A 19,411-nucleotide genomic window follows, 5' to 3' on the forward strand; every position below is an offset into this window, starting at 1 on the left:
TGGACAAAAAGGTACAAGTATCAAAATAAATACAGATAATTAGATTGTTCACAAAGCTATACAGAATGTAGTTTAGTATCAGATAACAGAGTAAGCTACAGAAAACGTGTAAGAAATGAGACTGGGAAAACAATCAAATGTCCCTTTGGAAGCCATGGCATCAGACCCAGTGAGCTCAATGAGCACAAAGCTTGCAAAGCCACGGGATACATGGAAAATGTGCACACTGCCTGCAAAACAGCAGCTTTATGCAAGTCAGTGACTGTTGCTGACTGTGATTAAGCCACACACAGGACCAGGCCAAAGGGTTCTTCCCCAAAAGCACTGGGAGCCAGCAGGGAAGAAAGGGGGGCCATGCCAGGGTGGCCCAACTCCCCTGAGAGCAGCTCTGCCCTGAGCTCCCGCCCACCTCTAATCACAGCAGCAATCAAATCTGAGAGCCTCAGGAGCACAGACACACTGCAAGGTTTAAGAAAAAGGCAGCAGCCTAAATACCCAATAAAGCAATGGCATAGAAGACAGCTGAGAGTCATGGCACTAAGTAGTCCCCATTAATATTGTAACTCAATTTAAATGGCAGCTTCATAGTAGTTTGGAATTATCCTTTTCCCTTCAAAACATGGCCTTACATGCAAATGTGCAGAGAACCAGTAAAGCACCACCAGATTATTGTCAGACTTTCCCCTGGGATCTAGAAATAAGCCCAAGCTTTAGTAGTGCCTGAACAGCCATGGTTAAGTTTTGCTCTCACTCTTCCTTCTCCAGGATGGTAACACCAGTGGGATGGCCAGGCGCAGTGGCTACCACATCCTTGTCTGGGCAACAAAATAGGGAGTGGTTTGTCTAGAGTACACCACCCACTACCAAGTTCTTGCCCTTCCAAGCATGAGCAATGACTATAGAGTCTAACCTAACTTTAGCAACTTCAGTCACTTCCAACTGGTACCACAACCACATCCAGCTAACAACTAACTGGTTTTTATAGAGTTTTGAAATGAAAACCAAAAATTTATAAAATCTTCCTATCATCAATCATCTGAAAAAACTCCACATCATAGCAATTATAAAAGCAACTCTTCATCTTTCTCCAGGCTCCATATTTTCCAATGGTCAAGGCTATGTGCTTAAAAATCACACTGATTTGTTCTTATTGAGTATTTCTTGAGAATTTAAGCTTTTTTTTAAACCAGAGCTTTCCATCCTCCAGATAAAAATGCAGCAGTCTAATATGGAGACAATTGACACCTGAGCTAGCGACCTGGTGTCCACTTGAACCTGCTTTGCAGAGTGCACTACGGCTAATTCACTCAGCTGCTAACTGCCCTCTGCTGTCCAGCACACAACACACTTCTCCCTCCAGACACACGCCAGGTCTCCTGGCCTGCTTGTGTCCTTCTTTCCCAGAAGGTTCTTCAGAGCCAGCAGCACAAGGCTGGCAGAGCTGCCCCACACCCAATGTCACAGCCAGGACCTGGTAACTCCGACAGAGCTCCCCTGGGGCACGGTCGGACATGGCCAACAGAGCCCGAAGTCCAGCCCTGGGCCAAGCCATGCAGATGTCAGCAGACAGCTACTTGGCTTCTCTTAGGTTTTCTCAGTGAAAGATGTGATCTAACTGTACAATAAGTAAGCAAATAAAAGTCTTTGTGTCAGCACTAACAATGCCTGAGCAGCTGGAAAAAGATGAGCTTGGCAGATTAGGAAAAGTACAAAACAAAACAAAACACCAACCCCAAAACAAAAACACATCTCAACAGGCTGCTAAAAGCCACAGAAGTGGAAACACCAGTGTAGAACAACCTGGCTGCCAGGCCTCCCCCCAGGCTCTTCCCGAGCTTCCAACCCCAGCACCTGACGTTGCACAGGGAGTGGAGGCTGGACTGGCAAGGCTGCTGTTAAAGGCGTGTACCACACTGCTGTCAGCTGTTATTATTCATTTGGTTGCTGTTTTAGGCTCAAAATCAGATCTGCTCTGCACTGACAAGAATAATATTTACGAGTCACAAGATGACCCCGTGAGCTCAGGGCCTGCTGCTCCCAAGCCACAGCCTGAGGAGCACGGGCACAGCTCCCCCCGGACTGCAGGGCCCCCTCAGCAGCTCTGGGATCTCCAGCATCCCAACAGCCAGCACCCAGGAGCCTGCAAAATTCATTCTGCTCTCACTCTGTGCATGTCCCTTAACACCCACTCATTACAGATTAACACAACTGCTACATTAATACCAAGGAGGGGGATGCAAAATATATTCTATGTACTAAATACTGTCTGTGCTTTCTGTGCTACTTCTGGTACTGGCAGTACAATATGGTTGAAGCAGATCATTATTTTGTTTGGAACTAATAATGAGTATGGATAAGGCATTTATTTACAGAATTTCTTTTTGCTGCCCTCCACCTTGTGTTATAGTAGCAACCGCTGGTTTCTTATTTTTACCTTTATTATTTTTTGTATATTTTTACATTATCCTAAGCAACATGTATTTGATGTATCTATAAAAAGATTGAGTCATGCTATGTCACATGGGTTTTCTTTTAACTGGAAAAAAAAGCAAATATTTTTGTATTTCAAGCTGTTTAAAAATAGTACATCTAAAAATAAAGCACTAAAAACAAGGGATCTGAAGAGATTTTATATTCTGCCCCTGAGAACCTTGTTGCTCTTTGTCCATCAGAACTCTAGCTAAACTACAACCACCTACATGCCATCAAATAATCATTCTTCATTCCCACAAAGGGAAAAATTGCCACTCTGAATCTCTGACAGCTTTTCTCAGTAACAAACATCAATGTCCCATCACAATGCAGTAAGAGTGTCAAGTGATCACAAGCGTGACCTTTTCTTCCCCTTTTCAACTAACACAGTACTACTGCACAAATTCCTTGTAGTTATGGAACATGTGCCTACCTCCTCAGCTCAGTTTTATGAGCACAATAGAAAATTACATACACAGACATTAGCCAAAGATGTCCTAAAACTGACAAAGCTGCACACCATTAACTTTAGACCTGACATCAGTGCTCTACAAACGGAGGCCTATCACCAGTCCCATACATACATAATTTGTATCAGTTTTTCCAGCTAACAGGAAAATAAACCCACGGCTTTCTGCAATGATATCATCTGCCAAAATTAGCAAACTTTTATAATCCACTTAAAGGAATCTTTCATGTATTTCTAAAAACTGAAAGGGTCTGCTGTTCTCAGAGAATATTGCAAAAATACTTAATGTGAATTTTGGTCCTTTACTGGGATAATCAAAACAGAGAAGCTATAGTGAACAAATGTGCTCCAAAATAGCTCTTGTATATCCTATGTTAGAAAAAATACGTATCGGCTGCAATGATGTGACCATATTTCAGAAAGGAAATTAAAGGAAGACAGCAGAAGCAGCAAGATGGACAAAGATAAAAGGCCATTTATTTAAATTTAACATGAGGGAAATATTAAGGGAGACGAAAAGCAATGCTTAAAGATTTGAGGAAATAGCAAAGCAAAAATACTGAGCATCTAAGAAGCAGAACAGACATCCCATACAGAGAACTAAAAATACCAAAAATTTATTAAGGAATGGAAGCTACTAGCAGGTTAATATCCAAAAAAACCAAAACCACAGCTAGGGAAATAAAATACTGAGAAAAAAAAATCCTGGGGGGAAAAGTCATGAGTTCTCACTGTTTGCTCTCAGACAGGGGTGGATTCAGCCCAACATGACCTGAAGGACTGACTCCAGAGCTGGTTACAGGCTGCAGAAGATCCCAATGGTCAAACACCTGCTCCCATCAGCTCCTGTGCAGATGCTGCTGCCTCAGCAGGACCTGGCCCCAGGGCAGCTCCCCACCACCACCTCCTGCTCTGGGCTCTGGAGCCAGGGCCAGGATGAGAAGAGACAGCAACCAGAGCCTGCTCACCCGGACAGCAAATGTATGCTCTAAAACAAAATGAGTTATGAGAACATGAAAGACTACAGGATTTACACATCATGCTTATTTTCACAAGTCAGAAATGACACTGGCATTCTTCTAAGAGAAGCAACAGGACATTACCAAAATAGAAGCTACTTCAGTATTTGAACACAAGGCTCATCTGTTGCATCAGTATCACAAAAAAGATCACTAAAAGTTTTGAAAGATTATTTTTAAAAAGGCACAGACACACGACAGACCGAAATAAGGACAGGAATGAGTTCAAGAGCAGATCATGCAAACGTGCCTAAGACTTTGAAATAAGTTACACAGACCCTGGGCAGATACTGGAAAGCAGTTAACGAACTGTAAACTCCTACTTGCTTATCCCACAGCTTGTTGAGTGGCTTTGTCCTGATGTTCCAGGAAATAATCTTCCTAAGGAAACGCGATAGTGTTAACTACTTAATAAGGATGACTTGCTTTTAGACATTTGCTGTCTTACTTTACTTATTGAACAGTCTCCAGAGCTGTTCTAAGTCTGACTTGTTCCCTGTGGCACAAGCGGCAAGATTTCCTGGGACTGGTGGATCAGTATAGGCCTGGCTGCCCTGCAACAGCAACTTTTAGCCATTGTATGTGTGTGTGTGTGTAAACACCACCATCCCCCCCATATGGCAATCATTGCACTGAGCAGCATTCTGCACACTAACTCTTCATCTGTGAATTGTATATGCAGTTTACATCTGTATATACCTATCATGCAATTTAAGAGACGTAAGAGAAAAATTAGAACAAACATTTTCATTTTGGCTGTGTCAATCCTGAAAGTGTAATAAAGATTTTATGTGTGTCACTCTTCTCCATTAAAAGCAGGTTTCAAAATTAAAAGAGGTTTCTCCATTAAAAGGGGTTTAAGCAATCATACACCTTACACATAGTAGTATTATGGTCCTTAATTGAAAAAAGTAGTTTGAAAACTCCCTAAGTAGATTCAGACAACATGCCACTGCCTTTGCTATAGCGGAGGACTGAGAATATTTTTCCTTGATCATCCTGAAAGTAAGTAATAAACTGAAGTCCACTGGGGCTTACCATGTGCTCTCCTGAGGGAAGAATCTCAGAGCAGTGTGACAAAGGCTGCACACGTGGGACCAGCACCTCAGCACGCGCTGGAGCAGGGAGCATGTGGATGCTGGGGTTCCTGCCACTGCGCTGGTGCCAGTGGAAAATTTCAGAGAAAGTAAAACCCCTGGCACATTACAAAAATACCATCCCAGCCATGTCTTGTTCTAGCTGATGTCAACACTCATTGCCCTGTCCCATCTCCCAGCTTTTGGAATCTCAGGCTTTAGCACCAAGCTGTAGACCATCAGGCCACAATCATCGCAGTGAATTCCTTTCTGCTCTGTCGCTGCCCTCTTTGTATGGCTGCAGCTGTTTCTTTTCCCCTTCTCCTGACCCTTTCATTCTCGGTAAGTGAAGACATTTGTTTCCTCATCAGACTGATACTGCGAGACATTACTCTGAGAGTTTAAGGTGAAAGTCTGCCCCGGGCAGTATCTCCAGCTGACAATCCTGTGACAGAGGGTTTTACTGGGAAACGCCTGGTTACTCCTGGAGCCTCCAGTGACAATTCTGGGACGGCTGTTCCCACCAGCAGGCTAAACGCCGTCGATTCTGCAGTTCACCAAGGTATCTGGCAACAGCAGTTTAGTGGCTGCTCAGCCCAGACTCCCCACGCATCCCTTCCCTGTACCACAATGCTCTGTTTCCAGAAAAGAGTGGGGCAATACAATATCAAGGGAAGAAAAATAATTATTTTAGCCTTATTCTTTAGCTGCAGCTTTTGCTTTTTTTTTTTTTTTAATCTACGCAGGATACACAATTAAGAGCATGGCAATATTTCTGAATTATTCAGCATTTAAATTGTTAACAAGCCAACACTGAAGGATGAAAGGATAAATACATTTTTGCAAGTATTAAAAGGTGGAGAAATCATTTTAGAATTTGTAATATTTCCAGGGAATAAAACAGCTCCTTTAAAAACACCATTTAGAAAGTACTCCATTGTAGCTGAAGAGAATTAGTTACATCATTTACACTCTGTCTGCATCTACCAAATCCATTTCCATTAATGTCACAGCACCTTCAAACGACTGAAAAATCTCATTCCCATTAACAAACGTTTACATAATCAATTCAATGCTTAACTATAAGCAGGAAGATACTGTAACTCCAAAAGAAATACTTTGTTGTATTTTTAGTTACACTTCTCAACAAAATTACTGAACATCTCCATTTTGTTGGGTATATTTGTCCTCACCAATTATTAATGGATTGTAAGACTACAACAGGTTGGGCAGATTACAGACCTTATTTTAATACTGCTTTTAACCAAGAATATCAAGCAAGATGTTTTTATGCCAACAGTTTGATCTAATTGAATAACAGTATGTAGCAATTCCACAAAAATTGAGACTAATTTCTAAAATAAGCATTAGCTAAATCATCTCCCTGAATTACAACTAAATTTAAAATAATTTCAAAAAATTACTGCTGAGTCTTTTCCAGTTTGTTTTTTTTTTTTTATTTTTTCCTTTTAAAGACAGCCATTCTATGAACTTATTTACAAACCAGAGGGAATACAGATTTTTTTTTTCCCAAGCGGAGACTGTCATGTAGTCACATGCCTGTGGCAGTTCAGACTAAAGAAAAACGCTCTTTATTGCAACAGGCATGATGAAACTACAAAAGCTGCAACACAGCAGAAAACTGTGGCCAAGACTGGTTTTTCAATAGCATGTACCAAAAAGTACCTTTGTGCTGACATCACAAAACTCTATTAGTGCAACACACTGCTCAGAGTTATAACATTTAACTGTTCTGATACCAAAAAAAGATATAAAGTAAACTGCTCATTTCTTAACCTAGGCATTAGCGTGGTCATTGGTTTCAAGTTCACCCATTTTTGAGGTATTTGCTTTGATCTTCCCTCCTGTATGCATAGTTCCAGTTGGGGTAATCGGGGCAGTACAAGACAATCACTGCTCTTGTACCAGGGTAGAGCCCGTGATAAAGAGCTTATCTGCCGCAGACCTGCTTGCAGAATTCCAATGTATTCTGTCAGGTTTACAAGGGATTTTCCCAAGTAGGTGGCTTCATGAATGTCTAGTTTCATGTTTGATTAGAGCTGGGTAATCTTTCTTGGACTGTGCTCAGATGTAGGGCTCAGGGGAGTGTGTTTCTGTACAGGTCACTGTACTGGTGGGGGGGGAGGGGTCTACCTGGACAAGGAGAGCTCCAGGAAGCACAGTCCAGTGGCGCCGGACAGCTGTGGCACTGGGAGGTGGGATGTGCAGGGAAGAGCTGAAAGGGCTTTTTCTGCTCTCTCAGGAGCCTTCCCCATAGACCAACACCCCACTGCAGAGGAGCTGTTAACTCCTCTCGCTGGTGACAGTAGCTGGAGGAGTGTGTTCAGGGGGTCAGGAGGAAATCCACACTGGGGGAGGTTCTGATGCAAAAATTGCTTTCTGTGTTTATTTTAATTTCACTGAGTGCTAAGTAAAGGGAGTAAAAGCTCCAGGACTGCAGCAGCTTCCTGTTTACCTCTGGCAGCACTGACTGGGAGCAGCAGGGAAAGGCTCAGGGAGTGGTGCTCACTCACCTACAGCAGAGCCCACACCTGGGTGGTAACACGCGTGTGGCTCAACACAAGTCCTTTTTATGAGCTGTCATGTTTTGATACTTGTGCAAAATTCAGATTTTACTTCAGACACTGTGGGAAATAAGACTATTTGATATGTTGACTAAACCTTTAACTCTTTAAAAGAATCCAACTTTAATATTTATTTCAGTGTATTCAGATAAAAACATTTCCTTGGTTAATTATTACATAAATACAAACAAGAATTTGTTTGAGCATTCAACCTCAGGAATAAGTTACACATCTTTCCTATGGACTAAATTTACAAGTTCACTTCAACTCCCAAAAAGTTAATCAAAAACCAACAGGAAGCAAAAATCTTGGGACAAGCAGTAAACATCAGACCCAACAATCTCACACACTGTGCAGAAGACTCAAGCAGATACTAATCCACTTTCTCAGCTGCACATTCATGTTGGGGTCCCTCCCCCTGCCATGGAGCCCTGGGAGAGGGGCCCTGGGGGAGGCACGGGTTTCCCTGCCCCTGGTCAGCCTCATTCCCCATTGGTTGGTTTGTGTTCCCCTGCGCGGGCAAAGCAGCTCGGGTCCCGGGATTGCCTCAGTTCCTCGGCAGAGCCCGGCCATGCGGCTGGGGAAATAAACATCTCTGAAATTTCTACCAAGAATCAGTCCATAGATATTTTTTCCATGGGCCTCGTCTGATACACGTGTTGCAGTATCACCACTGTAACACATTCACCTCTGTCAGGAGGCAACCTCATGCACAGCTTCGTTCATCCTTTGTCAGGGCTTTGTTTTTACTTTAACTAATACTTACGTTATGCCAGGGCAAGCAGGTCCCACTGAGTGTCTGATGTCCATAACAGATTCTCAAAACCAGATTATCTTCCACATGCACATTATTCATAAAGCTAATATTTGTCATTTCACTAGTTTTCTAAAGCAGCTTTGACTATTCAGTCCAGGGCAGCTTTAAGAAGAAATACATTAAAAACCCAGCATGCAGTTATTCTATACAACACTCCGGTTGTATAGAATAACTGGCTTATTGTCATTTAGTGAATATGCTAGTTTACATCACTTGCTTTTATTACAGTAACTTTCAAGTCCTTATGACAAGAATGCTGTTCTTTGAATGTTTTTTTGATTAACCCAGCCCCCGCTTAAGATTTCATACAGTTGTCTAATCTTCCTCTAAAATCCTATGCTTCAAATTATTTACTCTAATTTGTATTAAGCTTGTATCCTGGCTCTGTAGATTTTCCTATTTCCATAATAATTCACAAGTCACCCAAGAAAATTAAACTAAAAATTAATATACATGATCTCCTCTAGCTCACTACATTCTGTCTGTGAAGCTGATATCCCAGAAAGGTGGAAGCATAGATACACATTGCAAATATGAAGCGTTCATTCCACTCTAGTGAACACCATGGTTATTAATGGAAATATATAAAAAGTGTCTGGCCTAGCATTTTTTAATAGAACCATCAACAGCTAGGAGACCAGGCCTTCACGGTTATTATCTGCGCTGTGTATTACCAATGCATGTGTATGATCTCTGCATGCCCAGGATTCTTCTTTTATTAACTCTGGGCAGAAGTTCACTTAATAGCTACAGTGATAATTCCTATTAGTCTATGAAAGAGATTTTAACACAGAAACAGATATTTCCCATCAATTTTTTTTAACTATGTGAGACTGTTTAATGTAAATATTTAGAATCCAAATTATTACTGAACCAAGAAAGCTAACTGAAAATTAATTTGGACATCTAGCTATTTTCATAACTCTAGGCTTTTACCAGATGTGTGAACAAACACACTATTTGCAAGCTACCCTTCTTCCTCCGTTTGCTATGAGAAATGGATGCTATCAAGACATGCATCAGATTCAGTCTCAAAGATGTTGTATAGGCATAATTACGCCCTGAGCACAGATGCCAGCCAAAGAAGCTGTTTCACAAAACCTGTAACTTTATCACCGACTTGGCAGTATTATGCAAAAGACCAAATTTAAATGTCTTTTAGACCTTGCAACTCAGCATCAGCATCATAAATATACATAAGATTCCAACGATTTCTGTTAAAGGGGAATCCAAGTAAAAAGCCAAGTGTCAGCTTTGAGGAGAAACTGCTTCAGACCACCGCAGATTAATACCCTAGTTTTATTTAAAAGAACCTCTGTACTGGTGCAGTGTGATGCTGCATTTTCTTTTCCCTTTGATTTCCCATTTCTATGTCTTTAGCAAAATGCTATACTTCATAATGAAAACCCAGAACAGGTGAAATTCAAGCTAAATCACAAGGGTTCAAAATTGGGGTAATTGAGAAAAACAATTTAATTTAAGTCTCAGATGCTGAACTGTGGCTGAAGACTTTGGCTTGCAGCACTTTGACACAAACCCACATTAAACTTAAATACTTGTGATATACTTTGCTTTCGACTTCTGGACTCATTCAATTTCAGACCTCTGATTCAAATCCACATGAACTGAAATAATAATGAATTAAAATATAAACTAAAATCAGCTGAACTACTTTTTCATCTAAGCATAATATTCTGATTCAGACAAGACAACCATTAAGTGAATACTGTCTCATTCCCTCCACCCCAAACAACCTGGACATGAACAGATGCTCAGATTATCAAAATCCTTTAACTTTTGGCTGCTGCAATTCAGACTGGTGAAGCCTATAGAGCAGCTTTACCTTTTTCTACATTCCATGTTACATGCAAGATTTGTGTTTCTTTAAAAATAAAGTTCTGGCTTACAAATTTGCACTCAAGTAGCTTTTTCTAAGCTTACATGACAGCTTGATAAACAACATAGTCTTTCTGACCCCATCAGGACCACAGGAGCAGCTCAAAGTCTTTCAACCACACTATAAATGCTGCCTTTGGCTCCATCTTGCCTAACAGAAATACAATTTAAAGTGAAGTGCTAAAAATGCAACTCAAATGCAATACCTGTAGCTGTGCCTTTAGGCTGTACCAGGTAAGGGTGCAATATTGCCCCACAGCCCTGGCTGAGCACCACTGCTGTGAGCGAGGCACACAGATGGACACACATATTCCATTAACAGGTACCCACTGCAGTTCAACTTCACCTCATTTCTAATTACTCTGCAGTAGATTCTCATTAGCTTTGACAAATCCTTCCAATACAGCTTCTTTCCAAACTAGTTCCTTTGCTTTCCTCACACCTGACCCAGAAACACTGAGGCACCCCTAAGTTAGAATAAGAACCAAAAGGAAAGAAGTGTTGGGAGCATTCCAAGAGCAATATCAAAACCAACTTCTTAAAAAATATTGACACTTTCTACAGGCTTCCCCAATGCTGACTAAGAGCTCAACATGCTCTGTTAGCATTTGGATAATCCCAAACCTGCAGACACATTTCCAGGGTTTTTACTGTAGTTGCAGAAAGGGACCAAGAGTTTCATTCCGTTTTCAAGTTGTTCGAGATCAATCTCTTTTTGTGCTACTACACAGGTGCCTGGGTTTGTCCCTTTTACCTGTGAGCACTGTTCATTCCTGTCTCAGCTAGCCTTTGGTTTCTGAAGCAGTGGGAATGCAGGGCTCAGGGGTTCCTGAACATGATCCACAACAGGCAGCTCCCTGACTTGGATTCAGGCATCCTTCACAAAGCAGCGCTGAGGCTCAGCAGAGTACCAGTCTTTACATAAACATAGCTAAGATTTTGCCAAATGTAAATTAACCAGAGGCTAATTCTGAATAAAGGAATGTGGTAAAAGTCTTTTTTTAAAAAATTGCTTGAGGTTCTTTGGGACCTAAACAGTGTAAAAACAAAGTTCATCATTAATTATTCAACACCTAAAATACTGAAACTCATTGAGGTTTTCAAAACCAAAATTTTTCTAATTATGAACACACAATTAAAAAAGAACAAAGGATCACGAAACATCCATGTATCTGTAATAACTTGCTGTTTTTATTTACACCTAGTAAGGTCCTGTTGAAAAGAAAACCATTCGCTTCTGAAAAAAGTATTTAGGCCAACTATGAGTGTTTGTCCCTGCAGGACTGCATGGAAAGACAATTTTGAGGTAGTCTGTTTTTAAAGAGAGTGTCCTATTTTAAAAATAAATTTTAAAAAAAGGACACAATCCATACATTTTAAGTTTTCCCCCTTGTCTGGACATTTCAGATGACTAAGAAACTCTACATTACAGATTCCATCCAATTTGTCCCACCGAAATGAAGGACAATTTGTCCCACTCCTTATAGAGCTGGGTCTTCAAGTATCCTCCAAGGTAACTTTGCACAAACACAGACAAAAGAGCATCAACAAAACTAAGCCAAGTAAGATCAAATCCAACAAGACCAGAGTAACTCATTACACAGACTTTTTTTTTTTTTAAAAACAAGGAAGGTATGAAGGCTGCTAGCAACTAAACCAATCTGTAAACCTTTGCTATGCTGCCATTGAGAACACAATATTTAGTATTTCAAATTCACTCCTTGTTATTACACCCAAATTAATGAAAGCTATCAGAATCACCTATGTTAAGGAAAACCTCCAGGTTTTCTCTTCACATTTTTTCAAAATAAAAAAGAACACAGCAGCAGGAACTGTTCTTTAGTAAAATTTCTAAATTGTTTAAAAGCGACACAAAATGCCCCTACTGTAGGTCCTGCTGCATTAAAATGCAGAAACGTAACCCAAAGCCTGCATGCACAGGAATGCCTCGTGTAGTTTGACTTTTCAATAGGTAGATGAATAACCCCACTTCATAGTTTCCTACCAAGTTTTTATATGCAGTACTGTAAGACCTTATTCTGATATTTCAGATGGCTACTGATTTCATTTCAATTTAGCTTACTGAAAGACTGTTTGGTTTTAAAACACAGTATTTTCTCACATTAGTGAAGCATTCAGAAGCAGCTGCAGACCAAGAGTGAAGTTAGGCAAAAGCTCACGGTTCACAGCCACGTCATCTCCTACTACTTCAATCCTGCCAAGTGTAGCACCACTGCTGGTAAGTAGGGCCCACCCATCCACCCCACCAAGGTCACCTGAGGACACCACGCCCTAAAGGACTTCAAGCATATGCTGGAAAAGGGAGTAAAGGCACAAGGCATGGAATGCTTTAGCCCTTTCAGCAAATCAGGTGGGATTTCAACCTCTGAGGCTTGTCATTTAGCAACACAGGTTTGGGAGCCTCACTCCCATTCTCTAAACCTCTGCTAAAGCCATAGAATCATAGACTATCCTGAGTTAGAAGGGATCCGGAAAGTCCAACTCCTGGTCCTGTATACGACATCCTCAAGAGTCCCACCATGTGCCTGAGAGTGTTGACCAAACTCTTCTGGAACTCTGTCAGGCTGGTGCTGTGACTACTGCCCTGGGGAGCCTGTTCCAGTGCCCAACCGCCCTCTGGGTGAAGAACCTTTCCCTAATGTCCAAACTAGACTAACCTTGACCCATCTTCAGGGCATTCCCTCAAGCCCTGCCACTGGTCACAAGAGCAAAGAGATCAACATCTGCCCCTCCTCTTCCCCTCACGAGGAAGCTGTACCTGCAGTGAGGTCTCCCCTCAGTCTCCTCCAGCTTGAACAGACCAAGTGCCCTCAGCCGCTCCTCACACGGTGTCATAGGTTAGCAAGCATAGTCCCGGAAGGGATATCCTTGCTAAGGGGTGCTTACAGCTTCCTCTGGGACCTGATAGAACCTATCAGCTGGCCAGTTTGAATATGGACAATTCTTTAAGCTACTTAAAGTTGTGACCGCCTCTGTGATACACACTTAAGAATAGACAAACTCCCACCCCAGCTCTCTCTCGTTTCCGGCGCTGGGACAGGTGGCTGCAGGCCCCGTGCAGGGGCCAGCAGGCCCGGCCAGGCCCTGCTTGGGCCAGGCCGGGCCGGGCCACGGCCAGCCTGGAGCCATGGGCCTGTTCCAGCCATGGAACCCCCCCCACTGCCTTGCCGTGGGCAGCCAGAGAGGCTCGGAACCCCCCCTCCACTGCGGCCGAGATTCAGCAAAGCGGCACCTCTGTCCGGCAGAGGTCAGGTGACCAACTGCCATAAGCCACATTCCAGCTGCAAGGCCGAGGTGAGATTAACCCTTTTATTGCTGTGAAGAGCTGAAAACCTGAGGGAAGAGAGAGAGGAGATGCTTAAAGCTGAAAGTCTGTTGTGAAGCTATGATATATCAGAGTATCCTGTTGTAATTTCATGAAGATATGGGGGGTGGAGTGTTCAACTCATAAGCAATAGGCAGATACTGCCGCAGCTGTAATTTCATGAGAAGTTTGGACAGAGAGAGATGAACCAGATGAACCAGATGAGGACTTTTGCTCCAAAGAGGAAAGGAGAAAAACCTCAATTCCTAGAGATGCTTCCAGAGATAGTCTTAAAGATGAAGATGACCCTTTGCTCCTAGGGAAGGAGAAGGGCCTCTGGTTTTTTTTGTTTCTGAACAGCTCAACCTTAAAATTGTACCCCAGAAAACTTTCAAGAGTGGACCCTCGAAAGCAGTTGCGGGAAAAGCTGCAAGTCGGGGGAAGGGACTCACATCGCAAGCAGAGAGACTCCTCTTCCTAAATGGACTGAACAATATTTGGAAGTGGGTGGCTGTCTCGGTGTGACACTGTTTTCATAGCATGAGCAAAAAGAGACTTCTCTTTCTAAATGGACTGAACAAGGTTATTATAGAAGTGGTAAACAGACTGAACATCTTAAGGGTTGTCTTTACATTGTCAGTGGGAGAAGGGAGGAAGGTGGGGGGAGGAGGAGAGTTCTAAAGGTGGTATAATTTTTTTTTTCTTTTCTTCTTTTAGGTCTGTTAATAAACTTCTTTATATTCATTCAAGTTGGTGCCTGCTTTGCATTTCTCCTAATTCTTATCTCACAGAAGATAAACAGTAGTGAGTATTTTAGACCAAACCACTACACTAAATTGGTGTTTCTGCCCGGTTACAAACCCAACCCGCGACACACGGCTTCCCCTCACCGTCTTCATGCCCTCTTGGACGATCTCTAACGGCTCAGTATTGTGGTGCCCAGAACTGCCCCCAGCACTCGAGGTAAGGCAGCCCCAATGCAGAGCAAAGCAGGAAAATCCCTGCCTTGCCCAGCTGGCAATGCTGTGCCTGATGCCCCCCAGGACACACCTAGCCCTTGTAGCTGCCAGGGCACTGCTGACTCATGTTCAACTCGCCATCAACCAGGACCCCAGGTCTCTTTTTCCATGGTGCTGCTCTCCAGCCTCTCATTCTCCAGTTTGTACACACAACCAGGGTAATTACTACACTTCAAATGAACCTGAGCACATAAGCGAGAAAAGCTTGTTTTCTACAAAACACACACAGTTCTATGTATCATATAGTGAAAAAATACATCACACATTGGGCATGGGATCTTCAACCATCCCATCCATCTGCCTGTGCCTTTTTCTTTCCTCTACAAAACGTTAATTTGAACAACTATGTTATGCAGCTCCACATGTCTCATCCAGTTAATGAAAGCATCTCTTAAAAATCTGTAGATTAAAGAATCAGACTATTAGATATGCAGATGTGCTTCTGCATATTCCTTGTGCAATGTCTGACTGCCAGAATCATTTTGTTTCTGCTGAAACACAGTAAGAGGAACAGGAGGCAGCCTGCAGCTATCTTGATTTACAATTTGCTCCTGTCAAATCTCAGTGTTAAGCAAGGGTTGATTTGCATAGTGCTTGCATGGGAGAGCATCAGGTAAAGCTCAGATTTCTAGAGAACAGTAGTAACTTAGCCATGGATAAGTCAGTAATTGCCAGTTTAGCAGAAGTGCTACCAAAAGGGACAAAACCCTGCAAATAAAGTGTCAGAAGTTTTGGTTATTTGTGGTGGAAAAAGGTGCCATGGAGTATTTAGCAAGTAAAAGTTGAGTCCAGTTGTAAAGCAGCTGTATTGCTTCTAGACAGTGTTGACAGCAGGTTCAAAAATGCTCTGCATTTAAAATCATTTGGTGACAGCTAGCATGACAGAAAGGCTTTCCTGTAGCTTCTAACACACACTTGTGGTCTGTGGTATACAGGCAATACCTAACACCAGCTATTCCATGGATTCCTACTAGAGATCTATCCTCAGGGATGTTCTGCCTATTTAGTGCTAATGCACCAATTATTATATCTCTTATTGCACTTTGAAAAATTCTCCAATACTCCACAGCAGTAGCTGTAAGGACTACTACAAAGATAAAAAATTATTTGTAATCTACTGCTAATATCACATGTTTCATATACAGACATTTAAGCAGTAACAGGACTTATTCACATAACCAAGTTCATGAATTACAAATGCCCATCTGTACATTTTCATCTCCATGACCTTATTGCAAAGTACAAAACAGAACTTCTTTGCCTTTATACAGCATGTTTCATTGCAAGTTTCCCTATAGTACATACTGCCATGGAAATCTGCACGTTAAAAAGGACCAGAAAAATGATCCCATGTTTACACACACCATTGCCTGAGCAAGCCTAAATCTGTTCAGAACTACTAGTAAAAGCATAACTTAGACATCACATTATTATAGATAACATTTAAGGGATAAACCCCCAAAATCATCCCGAAAGCCTGTAATGAAGTGGAGCATGTCCTTTGGCATTTGCAGCTGAAGACAAAAGACCACTGCAAAGGCTTGCTGGAGTTAAAGATGTAGAAGGGAAGGTATGAGGAAGGCAACTGTAGAAGGTGAGAGCTAAGACCAAAGTCTGGCCAAGTATTTCAAAGCCACATGATCTGTGCCAAGGAGGACAAATACACATTTCCTATACAAGGTTAGAATCAGAGAAGGTGTCAGACTTAACCAATTCCATCAGCAATATTAAAGGCTTATAAACAGATGGAAAGAGCACTACTGAGGTAGAGCTGAAGGAGCGGAACTTCACATGGAAATTGGAAGCAGCTTGCCTGGACCAGACTAGGCTCCCACCATCTTGCCAGCCCAGACCATTCCACCATTCCCTCTTAGATTTATTTCCCTTACTCTCTTTCCTGTTTGAGAAAGTCCTGTCACTCAGCCTACTGTGGACCAAGTCACATTTCCCTCACAGAGGGCACAATGTAGTTTGCATGCATCATCTGTCAAAACCAGCAGAGCATTCCAGCCCTCTCTCACACTAGAGATAATTTAGGCTCCTAGGAGAGCTCCACAATACAGTCCATGGCAGCTGTTAGGACATGCCTCAGATATATTCCCCACTCCCGTCCTTACTAAAATGGCACCAGAACAAAACATCCAGAGAGTGACCACAAAGGCTCTGCACAGCTTTGGTACTTCAGGAGGTTCTCCCACGCTGTCACACTAAAGACTGGAAGACAGAACGGGAGTAAGGGGGCAAAATTGTATGTTTTACTACAGCTATAGTAGCAAATGAATAGAACAACAACAAAGTACTCTCCCCACCTGCCAGTTCTAATACTTACAATGTCCTGACCTGCCCTGACTTAAAACACCACTTAAAAAAAAAAAGCTAGTTAGTTTTAGTTCTTGAATATATTCCAAAGTCTTCAAAAATACTACGAAAGAAAAATAAGAGCCTAGGCATCTCACTGAGGTGTCATGCAAAAAAAGTAGGTTGTTCATTTAAATGAGGTTGACTTCTACGCCCCTGAAGAGTTTCAATTGGTCAAGTACAATTGCAAAACAAGCCCTAAAAGGACACAATTAGCTACAGAATGTAGTTTCATTGTTCACGGTATCCGGTTACCAGCTTGAATGTAATTTTAGCTACTAAATTTGAGGATCTTTGTTTTAGTAATCAGATGATATTAATTTCCCCTTTGTTTTTTTCTTTTCCTGTTTGTACACCTGCACTCTCAACGAGCAAACAGCAACAGGATTAGTATTTTATAGTTAGCCTACTATTCCACACCTGTAAAGAGAAGGATGATAAAATATTTTCAAAGGCTTGGAGGAAAAAAAACCAATCCAAAACAAACACCATAACCTTGACTTCTAACTTTAAGGTCTAAGTGTAGTCACCAGGTAAAATAACCTTGAAATAAAAACGTCCATTCTTCCAATATATTGTCTGCTTCAGATGTAAAATTAACAACCATAGCTACCTCACCACAGGTAGTTAACATCACAATTACTGACTCTCCACCTACATATTTTTAAGTACAGACTTGGAAGAACTCCCCAGCATCTTAAGTGTTTCTAGAACAGTAGAAGTTAATACTGGTATTTTTGATTGAAGTCTTCCTCCCATACTAAGTTAAGAGCTATTTAACCATTTTTGAGTATCAGAGACCCAGTACAAACCACAATAGGTGGGTTACGGTCAAACTGACAGGACCAGTTTTGCTTGCTTTGTCCCTCCCAGTCCCAGGCTGGACTCCAGCCACACTCAGAGAAGCTCCCTCCCCCACAGGTGCAGGGTAAAGCCTGTTGACTGCTTCATTTTAAATGTATTCCAGTCTAAGAACAGACCCACAGATGGGACAAGTCAAGTGAAAAAGTCACCTAATGGCCTCAGGTGCAAAAGCACCTCAGCCTGCTGTATCATTAAGAAATTATCTGAACAAAAGAAAACCTGATTTCAGTAGGTGAACACTCTCGAGGTGTGTCAGACTAAATAGCTCTTCATGACTAATTCATTAATCGTGGTAACAACATGCTTCTCCATTACATTTAAACTACCATCTTCAGACATCCGTCAGAACATCCTCAGTGATTCATGAAGTACCTGCCTATACTCTAAGGGTACAGGCTGTGCTGTCAGTACAGCCCAAACAGACTTGCTTCAGCACTTGTCAGCTTTCACACCGTTAAGCCTCGTTTCAGAATAAACAGGTCTTAAATTCCTCTACCCAAAAGAGACACTCAGGTCTGGGAAAAAAAAAAATTAATTGTTCAAGTCTATAAACTTATCCGATGGCACTGAAGCAGGGATTTAAAACTCTGTATAGTGTTCTGCCTTTCTGGATGGATTTCAGACATTCCTTTCTTATTCAGAACTGGAAGTTTTTAGTTCTGTCAATACTGTATCCATAAAGGATTAATTTTAGGCATTCTGACACATGCAGCTGAACTTACTTACTCTCAGTTTAAGTAGTGATTTCAATAATTAAGAACAAGAAAAGGTCAATCTCAGGACTACTAAAGTAACTATTAATTTCTGCAGTCCTTAGTTTGTCTTTTTACAGGTGAATTGCATGACAGCAGGTAAGGTAGCCTGCTATTCCAGCAGGAAGTAGTGCCTACATTGTCAGTGATTACAGTGCTTTTCTGAAATATATTGTATTTGCTTCTTTCCCAATACGGCTTTAATAGAGACCACTTAAGAAAGCAGATTTAGGGTTTGGGGTTCCCTCTTCACCCCTAAATCTGTAGAGAAGACATAAGCCCTTACCAGTAAAGGTCCCAGGAAAAATACCAAGAAGAAAGTTAGGAGATGCAAGTGAGTTGATGTTCTAAGTATTGTTTCCTTTTCCACAGTTAGACTTGAGTGTTCATTTCACTAAATGTACTTAGTAACACTCACTAATTCCACCTCTTTATAGGACAAAATACACCACTACTAACGTGTAGACCAATGGAAGCTCCACTGGAGATCAAGGATTTGTAACCACGTAAATACAAGCTCTTAGTATTGTGAAGAGTCAGAGTCAGGCCCACTTATCTTAAGGGACCCCACCAGTGACACCAACCATCACTGTAACTCCAGACAGAAAACTACAATACGTACACCTGCAAAGGAAATGGACCCCTGTGACTCTGCCAAGATTAAGCCATGGTCGGAGGCAGGTTAAATTGTCCAGGAACACTGTATCACTCCTTTCTTTTAGTGAGGGATGTCCATTCTGTCTAGAACAATACCAAATA

General features: G+C 41.8%; 1 protein-coding gene across 3 annotated transcripts in view; it reads right to left on the bottom strand.

Moving 5' to 3' along the window:
- Positions 1–19,411, bottom strand: part of MYO1E (myosin IE) — a 78,919-nt gene that overhangs the window by 48,706 nt on the left and 10,802 nt on the right. Inside the window, exon 1 of one of the 3 annotated variants that reach the window (XM_069026083.1) lies at positions 4,999–5,135. The exons of the other annotated variants lie outside the window; for them this stretch is intronic. Within the exon in view, the coding sequence (XP_068882184.1) occupies positions 4,999–5,091 (93 nt within the window). The 5' untranslated portion in view covers positions 5,092–5,135. Of the gene's footprint in view, positions 1–4,998; positions 5,136–19,411 lie in introns of those variants that run through there. 3 annotated transcript variants of the gene reach the window in all.

This window comes from Aphelocoma coerulescens, chromosome 10, assembly GCF_041296385.1.
Source record: "Aphelocoma coerulescens isolate FSJ_1873_10779 chromosome 10, UR_Acoe_1.0, whole genome shotgun sequence".
NCBI classification, from domain to species: Eukaryota; Metazoa; Chordata; class Aves; order Passeriformes; family Corvidae; genus Aphelocoma; species Aphelocoma coerulescens.